Genomic DNA, 12,022 nt, shown 5'->3' on the forward strand with positions numbered 1-12,022 from the left:
GGTGTGTTTGCATGCCAGGTGGCTCCTCGGAGCCTTGCTGTTTGCAGGCTTTGCTGCTTGTGGAGGCAGCCAAGGCCCCCCACAGCCCAGCTTTTAGCACCAGCACAAAGTGTGAGACGGTCCCTGCCCAGGGAGGCTCCTGTGAAACAGAAAAAGGCAGATTGGAGTCACAGCCAGGAGCTTGAAACCAGAGAGGTGAGCCTGAGGCAAGGCTGAATGCTGGACCTGAAGCACAGGAGGCATCTCTGCGCTGCCAGCAGACACCAGCATAGTCCTGTCACCCTGTAGGGCTGGGAAGGGACTGCCTGGGCCCGGCAGGAGGGCTGGGGGCTCTGCTGTCTCTCATGGGGGCAGAGGGAGGCTCTCCAGACCCCCCAGTCCCGAGCGACTCCACTGATGCTCTCTTGCCTTTTGCCCTCACAGAACAAAGTCAATTTTGTGGACGACAGTTTCCCCCCCGGGCCCAAGTCGGTGGGGTTCCCGGAGGGGGACAGCGTGCAGCAGCGGGTCAAGCAGTGGCTGCGCCCCCACGAGATCAACTGCAGCATCTTCAAGGAGCGCTCGGTGAAGTGGTCGGTGTTCCGCACGCCGCGGCCCTCGGACATCCTGCAGGGACTGCTGGGCAACTGCTGGTAGGGGCCAGTGAGCCGACTGACACCCTCCTGCCCCTTCCCTCTTCCCTCCTCTTCCTCCAGCTCCAGCGCTGCCCACTCAGCTCTACTCAAACCCCTTTATGCCCCCAGGCTGTAGCCCATGCTCTGCCTCACCCCCTCCCAGCTCTGCGCGGTCGGGTGGCTTGTGCTGCCCTGTGATCCGTGCCCAGTGCTGCCCATGCCCCATGCTGCCCGTGCTGCCCATGCCCCTGCTGCCCATGCCCATCCTGCCCATGCCCCGTGCCCCATGCTGCCCATGCCCCATGCGCCATGCTGCCCATGCCCTGTGCCCTGTGCTGCCCATGCCCCATGCTGCCCATGCTGCCCATGCCCATGCTGCCCATGCCTGTGCTGCCTGTGCCCCGTGCTGCCCATGCCCATGCTGCCCATGCCCTGTGCCCCCGTGCCCAGTGCTGCCCATGCCTGTGCTGCCCATGCTCATCCTGCCCATGCCCCGTGCCCTGTGCTGCCCATGCCTGTGCTGCCTGCCTGTGCCCTGTGCTGCCCATGCCCTATGCCCTGTGCCCTGTGCTGCCCATGCCCCATGCCCCGTGCTGCCCATGCCTGTGCTGCCCATGCCCTGTGCCCCGTGCTGCCCATGCCCATGCTGCCCATGCCTGTGCTGCCTGTGTCCCGTGCTGCCCATGCCCCATGCTGCCCATGCCCCATGCCCCGTGCTGCCCATGCCTGTGCTGCCTGTGCCTGTGCTGCCCATGCCCGGTGCCCCATGCCCCGTGCTGCCCATGCCCGTTCCCCGTGCCCGTGCTGCCCATGCCCCATGCCCCACGCTGAGGCCGCCCCGCCTGCCCGGCAGGTTCCTGAGCGCCCTGGCCGTGCTGGCCGAGCGGCCCGAGCTGGTGGAGCGGGTGATGATCACCAGGACGCTGTGCCCCGAGGGCGCCTACCAGGTGCGGCTGTGCAAGGACGGCACGTGGACCACGGTGCTGGTGGATGACATGCTGCCCTGCGACGAGTGCGGCTACCTGCTCTTTTCCCAGGTCAGTGCCACGGGGATATGGGCAGTGCCCCAGGGCTCAGGGAGGCTCATTCCAGGCACTCCCAGGACAGGCAGTGAGAAGAGGCTCTGCTGGGCTTCATGTGAGGCCCCTACTTTGTCCTGCATTTAGAGTCATAGAGACACTAAGGTTGGAAAAGGCCCCAAAGATCATCAAGTCCAACCACTGATCAAGTACCCCTTGCTCACTAAAGCATGCCACAAAGTACTACATGGACTTGTTTTTTGAATGTTCCCAGGGATGGTGACTCCACCAGTGCCCTGGACAGCCCATTCCAATGCCTGACCACCTTTCATTAAGGAATTTTCCCAATATCCAACCTAAACCTCCCCTGACGCAACTTGAGGGTGTTTCCTCTTGTCCTGTCCCTGTTCCCTGGGAGCACAGCCTGATCCCCCCGGCTGCCCCCTCCTGTCAGGAGCTGTGCAGAGCCACAAGGTCCCCCCTCAGCCTCCTTTTCTCCAGGCTGAGCTCCTTTCCAGCTCCCTCAGCCTCTCCTGGTGCTCCAGCCCTTTCCCTGCTCCATTCCCTTCTCTGGACACATTCCAGCCCCTCAATGTTATCCCATGTCCCACTGACCTTCTTGCCCACCTGGGCACATGTGACTCACGTTCAGCTGCTGCCAAGCAGCACTCCCAGGTCCTTTCCCAGTGGGTACTTCCCAGCACTCCCATGTCCTTTCCCAGCAGGTACTTCCCAGCTGCCCCAGGCCTGGAGTTGCTGGGGCATGCTGTGACACAAATGGAAGATCCAGCACGTGTTGCACCCTGTTTGCAGCTCAGGACACTGCTCTTTACTGTGTCCTCAAGACAGCTGAACTCTTTGAAGCCATAATATCCATCTATTTACACCCCTTTTGGCATTTCCCAGGCTGCAGTGAAGAAATTTCATTTACAGTTGCTTTTCCCTCACTCCTTACACCACAGCCCCTTCACTTGCAGGAAAAGCCACCCTTATCCTTCATATAAAATGAAAACACTTTAACCTGTGTTTTGCACTGCGAGGGAATGAGGGAAAGCTGTTTCTTTCCTCTGAGGGGAGGTCTGGCAGCTTGGCTGTGCCAGGGAGGGCCTGTGGAGAAGGAAGGGGATGGCACATGGAGCAACCTGTTCCAAGCCAGTGCCCAGTTGCTCTGAGCACGCTGGGGTGGCATCTGCTTGGGTCAGTGGAGCTCCCTCAGCCCCTCCAGGACATTGCTCTGCCCTGCCCTGCCTGCCAGGCCCAGGGGCTCTTGCTGGGATCATGTCCATGAAGGAGACTGAGAACGTCTCTATTGAAACTCAGGGGGCAAAATCTGCCAAAGAAAACAAAGTACCACTGTCAGGAGGAGACAGGGACTGGGGCTGCTGGCTTGGATTTCATTCTGCAAATCCAGTCCTCTGGGTTTTGACACACAGCCATGTCAGGACAGGAATCAAACTTCAGAGAAGGGGAGAAGAAGGAGTTTGTGTCTACATTCTGTCTCTCAGTAGACAGAGGATACAGATGCATTTCTTTATTTCAGCATAAGATTTACCCTGACCCTAAAAGGTTTTTACCTTTTCCTTCCATCTTTCATGAATTTCAAGTCTGCTTTTGGAGCTTTTTTAAGATTTGAGGTTTTCACATGGGCTGGACTTGCCTCTGTTTCCAGGAGCATCTGAATCGTGATGAGATTTTTCTGCTGAGTGTTCAGCTGTGGGAGCTGGATGTGGGGGATATAAAAGGAAAATCAGAGTTTTAAAAATAAAAGAAAATCAGGCTCTTATCTGAGCTCCCTGGCTGTGGTTCAGGCAGAAATAAACAACATGGATTTTGTTGAGTGAGGGACCCAAAAACCAGCAAAAAGCACTTTTAAGCTCTCTTTATCCGTCAGAAAGAAATCTTCACTGCCCTCCTTTCCTCTGCCAGCTCTTGGCTGCCACCTGTGAGTCATACAGGCACAATGTACCAGTGATTTTCCCTGCTGCTCTCCAAGCACCGGATACCAAACCCCATTTGCTGGGAAAAAACTTGCATCTTGTAATTAGGCCTTGTAGTTACTCCATGTGCTGGAGTAGAGGACTTTGCCAGTCCAAGTGTTTGGAGCTTGTCCTTGAAGCAGTGTCTGTGTTGCCTGGGTAGAATCCAAGCAGTTGGGTGGGTGTGCTTGGGGAACCTCCTCTGCCAAAGGGGTGTTGGTTTGGGTTTGCAGAGGTGTGTGACTTAAAGGCAGCTGTTCCAGATGTGCTCCACATCACAGAATCCTAAATGTCCTGAGTAGGAAAGGACCCACAAGGATCATCAGTCCAACTCCTGGTCCTGCACAGACAACCCAGCAATCCCACCTTGTGCCTGAGAGCGTTGTCCAAATGCTTCTTGAGCTCTGGGAGCCTTGGTGTCTTCTTCCATTATTAAATGGTTCTAAGTTCAGGTTGAAGTGGACAGAAGGGGCTCAGGATCGCAGCTCTGTCAGCACCCAGGCCTCTTGGGTGTTCATTCCAGGACTTCCCAAGGGGAATTGAACTCAGCAACAAAACACTGAGCAAAGAGTGAACGGGTCCCCCATGGCCAAGGGGACCAGCTCCTGGCATGGCTTTTCTGCTGCCGCCTCTCCAGCCAGGATGGCTGGCAGGGATGGCTGGGAGGGCTGTCCCACCCCCTGCCCAGGGCTGACATGTCCCTCCCTGTCTCTGCAGGCCCAGAGGAAGCAGCTGTGGGTGGCCCTCATTGAGAAGGCTCTGGCCAAGCTGCACGGTTCGTACTTCGCGCTGCAGGCCGGGCGCGCCATCGAGGGGCTGGCCACGCTCACCGGGGCGCCCTGTGAGAGCCTCATGCTGCAGGTCAGCTCCACCAACCCCCGCGAGGAGCCCATCGACACCGACCTCATCTGGGCCAAGATGCTCAGCTCCAAGGAGGCTGGGTAAGGTGGGGCAGGAGCAGGGATGCTGCAGAGGGGGTGAGGGGGAACATTCTTGTCTTTAGAGGCTCAGGACAGGGGTCACTGCATCACCTGGGGTGGAGTCCACCACCCGTGCCACTCATCTGGAGCATTGGTGGAGCTCCCACTCAAAGCTCTAAGAAATTATTTCTCCTGTGATTCTCTCATGAAATTAAGAGCCTGGTGACCTTCCACTGCACGTCACTGCTGTCTTGCAGGAGTTAGGAAGTGGCACTGAGCCCTTTGCTTTGAGCTTTTCTGTCTTGTGAATGCTTGATCCTGTCCATGTCTCCCACCTGTATGTGACATCTTTGCTTATGACACCGGGTTAGCACTGGTCTAGAGGGGCACAGCCAAACCAGACACCTCCTGCTCATCACTAAGGCAAGAGGGCAGCTTCTGCTGAAGGGCTGAAGGCTGGGGTATGGGGTCACATAGATGGATAGCTCCCAGCACATGGTGTCCCCCTAAACCTGACTGCTGCAGACCTCCTGCCCCCAATAGTGTCCTCACCCCTGCTAGCTTGTCCAGCTGATGGACTCACTGCTTTTCTCCATGGCTTTCTGCCAGCCAGCAGAAGTGGGCAGGACCCTGGGCCCTGGTAGAAATCAGGGGAGGTTTGGGGCAAAGCTCCCCAGTGCAAAGCAGCTCTCCTTGGAGCCTGGGCTCAGCGTGCACGTGGGCAAGGGGAGGGAGCTCTGGGGCAGGGCTGAGCACTGCCTGGGGAGTGTTACTGATCCCAGGAGTGTTGTTGCAGAGTGGGAGCATCCAGGAGCCTCCTGGGAGGAAGGTGTCCCATGCTTTGAACAGCAGGGATGAGGTTCCCCAGGCCAAGCCTGGCAGGACCCTGAGGGTTTGGTGTCCCTGTGCAGGTTCCTGATGGGCGCGTCCTGCGGCGGGGGCAACATGAAGGTGGATGATGTGGCCTACGAGAGCATGGGGCTCCGGCCCCGGCACGCCTATTCCATCTTGGACGTGAGGGATGTCCAGGGCTTCAGGTGAGCTCGGGCTGGAGCCTGCCATGCCTCTGCAGCTGCTCCTGCCTGCAGAACCAGCAGGAAACCTGGGGATGGATAGCTGAGGGCGTGGTGAACTGGGGATTCTTTGGTGTCACATCCTCAAGGCCAGCAAGGATGACACCATCCTGGGGTGTCACATAAATGCTGTTATCATATGAGCTGTCCTTGCCTGGTGCTGGCTCCATGTCCAGGGGTGGAATGTTTGACCTATGTCACAAGATGCAGAGGACTGAGTTGAGCTCTCACTTCAGTGAGATGCTCAGAGCATATTGCTTATTGCTTATCTTTGAATGGAGGGGGGATAGAAATGGGTGCCACCCTGACATCTGGGCTGCTATAGGAAGCTGTATTTTCAGCCGTGTCACTCTCAGCAGGCCCTTTGGGCAGGGAAGGGCAGAGGGAGCAGCAGCAGGAGCAGAGCTGCAGGACAGGGACACCTGGGGCCACGATGTGGGTGACACATCAGTTCTGGGATGCTGTGAGAAGGCAGGAGTCACAGGGTGTCCTTTGTGGGGGGCAGGCTGGGTCTCCCCTCCCTCCTAAGTCTCTGACACTTTTCCCCTTCCCCTTCCAGGTTGCTGCGCCTGCGGAACCCCTGGGGCCGCTTCTCCTGGAACGGCAGCTGGTCGGACGAGTGGCCGCACTGGCCGCTCCCCCTGCGCCACGACCTGATGCCCCATGGCAGCAGCGAGGGCGTCTTCTGGATGGAGTACAGCGACTTCATCAAGTATGGCATGGCCAGAGCAGAGCTGTGGGGCGGGGAACAACGGGGCAGGGATGGAAAATGGGACATGGGGTCATGATGGGGCAAGGATGGAAAACAGGACATGGGGTCATGATGGGACAGGGATGGAAAATGAGATGTGGGGTCATGATGGGGCAGGCGGGACTGGTCATGCCTAGGGAATGTGGGTGTCCTGCAGCGTGCAGTGTGCCCCATCAGGACTGAGCCCAGCTTCTCCACAGGTATTTTGACTCTGTGGATATCTGCAAGCTCCATTCGGACTGGCACGAGGTGCGTGTGCAGGGCATGTTCCCCAACAAGGCCAACGGGCCGGTGACGGTGACGTCGCTGACGGTGCTGGAGCGTGCAGCTCTGGAGTTTGCCCTCTTCCAGGAGGGCAGCAGGTGAGCTGGGCAGGGCAGTGAAACTGAGGGGGCTCAGCTTAGAGAAAAGGAGCTCAGGGGGGACCTTCTGGCTCTGCACAACTCCTGACAGGAGTGTGCAGCCACTTGGGGGTTAGGCTCTGCTTTCAGACAGGACAAGGGGAAACACCCTCAAGTTGGACCAGCGGAGGTTTAGGTTAAATATTGGGGAAATTTCTTTACTGAAAGGGTGGTCAGGCCCTGGCACAGCTGCCCAGGGCAGTGATGGAATCCCCATCCCTGCAAGGATTTAAAAATCTTATGGATGTGGCACTTGGAGACATGGGTTAGTGGTGACCTTGGCAGTGCTGGATTAATGGTTAGTTAATGGTCTTAGAGGACTTTCCCAACATTAATGATTCCACAATTCTGTGGTTCTGTGAGCCCAGAAGAAATCCAAACATGCTGGCATCCCTCCGGGTCACAGAGCTCAGGGATGGGCCCCCATCTCTCCATATCTTGGGAACTGCTCATGTTTAGCTGGAACCCAACTCCTGAATGCAGGGCTGGTTCCTGGGGCAGTGGGATAGCTCTTCCCTGGAACTGCTGCCTGTGTCCTGGGTGACGTGTGACCCTTCCTTCCTGGCACAGGAGGTCAGACACGGTGGACAGCCACTTGCTGGACTTGTGCATCATGGTTTTCCGGGCCACCTTCACCAGTGGGAACAAGCTGAGCCTGGGCAGGCTGATGGCCCACAGCAAACGAGCCGTCAAGAAATTCGTCAACTGCGACGTGATGCTGGAGCCGGGCGAGTACGCCGTGGTGTGCTGTGCCTTCAACCACTGGAGCGCTGCCCTGGCCAGCCCTGCTGCCCAGGGTGAGGCCATGGAGGGGCCCTGGGAGAGGGAGAGGTGCCAAAGCCCTCAGTCCTCCTCATGGGGACCTTCTTCAGGGTGGAGGTTGCCTGTTGCATGTTGCACATGCATCAGCCCAGGAGCACCATGCTCATGGGATTGTGGCCTTGGTGACAGTTCCCTGATCCCTGTTCCTCTGGGTGTCTCTGCAGCTTCCAGTCCCACCAGCAGCCGACCAGCCACTGATTATTCCAGCTACATCCTGGCTATCTACAGCTCCCGCCTGGTGATGGTGGAGCAGGTGGACGCACAGCCCACCACACTGGCTGATGCCATCATCCTGCTGACCGAGAACAAGGGCGAGCGCCACGAGGTGGGTGGGGGGCATGGGGGCTGCAGTGGGGAGGGGGTGATGCTGCCAGAGGGAGCCTGGACCTGTGGGGTCCTTGGGCAGGGGCTGGGCAGGGCTGTGCCAGCTCTGGCTGCCACCCCTGGATGCCCACTCCCTTTGCTCCCTGGGGCAGCGTGGGGCACCCCAGCAGATGGGCTGCCCTTGGCTAGAGTGGAGGATGCCAGTGCAGGGGTTTTGATTTTGGGATGGGGGTGCTCAGAGGCTTCATCCCCTTCCCTGCTGTGTGCCCCAGGGCCGTGAGGGGATGACCTGCTACTACCTGACCCACGGCTGGGCAGGGCTCATCGTGGTGGTGGAGAACCGACACCCCAAGTCCTACCTGCACGTGCAGTGCGACTGCACCGACAGCTTCAACGTGGTGTCCACGCGCGGCAGCCTCAAGACACAGGACAGCGTCCCCCCCCTGCACAGGTCTGGGGTAGGCAGGGGTGGGTCACAGGGGCTGCCAGGAGGCTGGAGAAAGGCACAGCCAGGGCTGCCAGGAGGCTGGAGAATGGCAGAGCCAGGGCTGGCAGGAGGCATGGACAGGGTGGGATTGCCAGGACAGGGTGGGATTGCCAGGAAAGAGGTAGGATTCCTAGAGCAGAGGTGGGATTTCCAGGACAGAGGTGGGATTGGCAGGACAGAAGTGGGATTGCCAGGACAGAGGTGGGATTGCCAGGACAGGATGGGATTGCTGGGACAGAGGTGGGATTGCCAGGAGAGGATGGGATTGCCAGGAGAGGATGGGATTTCCAGGACAGGATGGGATTGCTGGGACAGAGGCAGGATTGCCAGGACAGGATGGGATTGCTGGGACAGAGGTGGGATTGCCAGGAGAGGATGGGATTGCCAGGGCAGGATGGGATTGCCAGGACAGGATGGGATTGCCAGGAGAGGATGGGATTGCCAGGACAGGGTGGGATTGCCAGGACAGAGGTGGGATTGCCAGGACAGAGGTGGGATTGCCAGGACAGAATGGGATTGCCAGAACAGAGGTGGGATTGCCAGGACAGGGTGGCATTGCCGGGACAGAGGTGGGATTGCAGGGGTGGAGGCTGCTGCCCTGAGCCCCTGGCTCTCTCCTCAGGCAGGTGTTGGTGATCCTGTCCCAGCTGGAGGGTAACGCTGGTTTCTCCATCACGCACCGCCTGGCGCACCGCAAGGCCACCCAAGCCTTCCTCAATGACTGGATGCTGACGAAGGGCACCCACAACCCGCTGCTCACGCCCGAGGTCGCTGGGCTGCACGGGCCCCGGCCCCTATGACGAAGAGCCTCCCCCTCCCCTCCCCACCACCCTGTTCCTGTCACCGAGCCTCTGGCCCGGGTGCCCCCCTGAGCCACCAGCGCTGAGCTGTGGGGCACAGCTGGAGTGGCACCCCCAGCACTTTGCCCCACGCCATGGGGCTAGGGTGAGCTCTCAGGGCCAGCACCAGCCCTGGCACCGCTGCCCTGGCACGGCCACCCTGGCACAGCCACCCTGGCACCGCTGCCCCCAGGCACTTTAGGAGGAGCGGCTGGGGGCACGGGGCCATCTCAGGATCCCACCTGCCCCATTCCTGTGCTGGGCCCGGTGCCCTCTACCCGCCCCGGGGACTGTGGGACAGGGAGGGGCTGGAGGTTGCTGTCAAGACCCTTCCCAGGCACCACGCTCAGGACTCTGCCCCTTCCCGTGGCACCAGGGCACTGGCGCTGCAAAAAGAAGAATATACCTCTGATGTCTGTCCGTCTGTGTGACCCTCCGTCTGTCCCTGGGCCCTTCCCTCTGTCTTGTTGCCCCCTTTGTCTGCTGTCGGGACCAGCGTGGTGCTGAGGCTGGGCTGGGGGGTGCCAGGGTCACGCTGCCGTGGTGCCACCCCTGCCAGGGACCCCCCACCCATCCTGGGTGCTGGGGCTGGTGGGGAGAGGGCACAGAAAGCTGCTGCTGAGGGGGCTGTGCTGTAATTGGGGTGAAACTCAGAGGTTTCACCACCTCCTGCTCGGCTCTGGGTGGGGAGCAGGGCCCCGGGGTGCTGCAGGCAGGGGCTGTGACCCAGGGCCCCTGTCCCTGTCACACAAGTGTTACTATGCAAAGGCAGCCGTGGGAGCAGTGCCTGGAGAGAAGCCATGGCCCGAGCTGGCCTCAGCCCCTGGCACTGCCCTCTGTGCCCCCCCGTGCCCCATGGAGGGAGGCTGGGCAGCAGGTACCGACCCAGAGTTACCACGAGTCCATGTGCTGGGGAGGGGGTGGTTCTGGGGGGGAACAGAGAGCCCCCTCCTCCGGAGCCCGAGTGCTGTGGGAGGCAGTGAGCACAAGGCAAAGGCTGCACCTCGGGGTGCTGCTGGCCCTGTGGGTGCTCCAAGGTGGGGGCTGATCCTGGGAGGGAGCTGCACCCCACATTTTCAGGGCTTCGTGGCTCTCTGACTTGACATGTGTGTGTGTGTTTCTCTGTGTGTGTGTGTGTGTGTGTGGTTTGGGGGTTCCCCTGTGTACTGTCTCCTCCCTGAGCTGTGTGGATTTACAGCTGAGGGAGGCTGATGGGCAATGCTGGACCCTGTTCTGGCAGGGGCCATGCTGGGGGATCCTGCACCCCAAATCCTGTGCCCCAAACCCTGCACCAGCAGCTGGGCTGGGCAGGGGTGCAGGGTGTGCCCCTCTGTGTCCCCTGGGGATCGGGGGTGGCAGGGGGGGTGGGCTGCCCTGGCACCTCCCAGCCCCCCCGCTGGGGCTGCTGAGCCAAGCTCTGTCTGTATTTCTGTTTGTTGATCTGTTTTCTCTCTCTCCAGCTCCTTCCTCCTTGAGATGATTTGTCCTTCACTTTTTTTTCTCCTCTCTCTTTATGTCTTTCTGAGCTGTGAATATTTTTAACCCTGTAAATACTGTCCAGCTCTTCAAAATCATAGGATATTTTATCAATTGTAAATCAGATCAGTAATCCCTGTATGATATGAATTATCCATGGGTGGTTTTCAAACTCAGGTTCTGATGGACCAAATAAAGTTTTGTTTTTTACTGAAGCTGTTTGGTTTTCTTGTGGAAGAGAACAAAAGGGATGAGTGGGCGGTTTGGGGGTCAAAGCAATGGGTCTTGAAGGCATTTCCGTGGAGCAGTGACAGTCGGTGCTGGGGGGAGAGCTGAGCACCAAAAAAGGGGAATTGGAAGTTTTCCTGCACTTGGGGATGCACGAGCACAGAGAGGGGCAGAAATAAAGCACAACAAAAGCAAAATGCAGAAATCCCATAAAATGAGCGTTGTTCTCTCGCAGGGCCGTGCCGCGGCCGGGAGAGGGCACCCACCATCCGCATGGCCGCTCTCCCGCTCGTGCCTCAGTTTCCCCACCCGTTCCGTGCCAGGCGGCTCCATGGCCGTGCCCGCTGCATGCCCGGCTCCGTGCCCGGGCTGGGGATGCCGGAGCTGCTCCCTCCTCGCTGCTCCCCCGCTCCTGCGCCCGCTCCGGCCGTGCCTGTGTCCGGCGGCGGGGCCGCCTGGCGCGGGGGGAACGTTCCGGCTGAGCGCAGGCGGCCCCGGCTGCTCTCGCCCGGGGTGGGCACCCTGAGACCAGTAGGGAGAGACAGAAGGAGAGGATTTCGCTCTTTCTTACAGCAACTTGTAATAGATTTTTCCGGGCGAAACATCTTTGCATTCAGGAGGCCCTGTCACAAGCCATCAGCCTCAGCCAGGGAGAAACAGATGGAGAGTTGATTTTGGCGGGGAGGGCACGGCCACGCTCCCTCCTCTCCCTCAGTCTGTTCAGGAGCAGGAGCCGGGTTGAGGCCTCGCGGCCGCGCCGCCCTCGCTGCCGCCTCATGGCGATCCCGGCGGTGCCCCGGCCCCGCTCGGTGCTGCTCAGCGCCAGGGACACGCTGGGACATCGCGCGGTGACCCGGCGGTGGCTCTTGTCGTGGTGACCAGCGCAGGTGGGTGATCGTGTCCTGCCTTCCCACGGCCGCGGCTCCGCGTCCCGGTGAGCCCCGCGATGCCCTGGGACCAAACCCGGCCGTGGCAGGAGGACACCAGAGCAAATCCGGAGTGCCCGCTGCAGCCGGGGACACTCAGGCAGGCTGGGGGTGCAGGGGACACCATCCCCCAGGAAAACACACGTGTGTGGCACATTGTCCTAAT

At 59.7% G+C, this 12,022-nt stretch overlaps 1 protein-coding gene across 1 annotated transcript in view; it reads left to right on the top strand.

Moving 5' to 3' along the window:
- CAPN15 (calpain 15) overlaps nt 1–10,917 on the top strand; it is a 57,490-nt gene extending 46,573 nt beyond the window's left edge. Inside the window, exons 6-15 of the mRNA XM_059484784.1 lie at nt 424–632; nt 1,468–1,651; nt 4,327–4,550; nt 5,441–5,566; nt 6,162–6,314; nt 6,554–6,715; nt 7,325–7,551; nt 7,741–7,901; nt 8,173–8,351; nt 9,010–10,917. Of these exons, the coding sequence (XP_059340767.1) occupies nt 424–632; nt 1,468–1,651; nt 4,327–4,550; nt 5,441–5,566; nt 6,162–6,314; nt 6,554–6,715; nt 7,325–7,551; nt 7,741–7,901; nt 8,173–8,351; nt 9,010–9,187 (1,803 nt within the window). The 3' untranslated portion in view covers nt 9,188–10,917. The remainder of the gene's footprint in view (nt 1–423; nt 633–1,467; nt 1,652–4,326; nt 4,551–5,440; nt 5,567–6,161; nt 6,315–6,553; nt 6,716–7,324; nt 7,552–7,740; nt 7,902–8,172; nt 8,352–9,009) is intronic.
- Nucleotides 10,918–12,022: the final 1,105 nt, after the last annotated feature.

The sequence above is a fragment of the Ammospiza nelsoni genome, chromosome 17 (genome assembly GCF_027579445.1).
Source record: "Ammospiza nelsoni isolate bAmmNel1 chromosome 17, bAmmNel1.pri, whole genome shotgun sequence".
Taxonomy (NCBI): Eukaryota; Metazoa; Chordata; class Aves; order Passeriformes; family Passerellidae; genus Ammospiza; species Ammospiza nelsoni.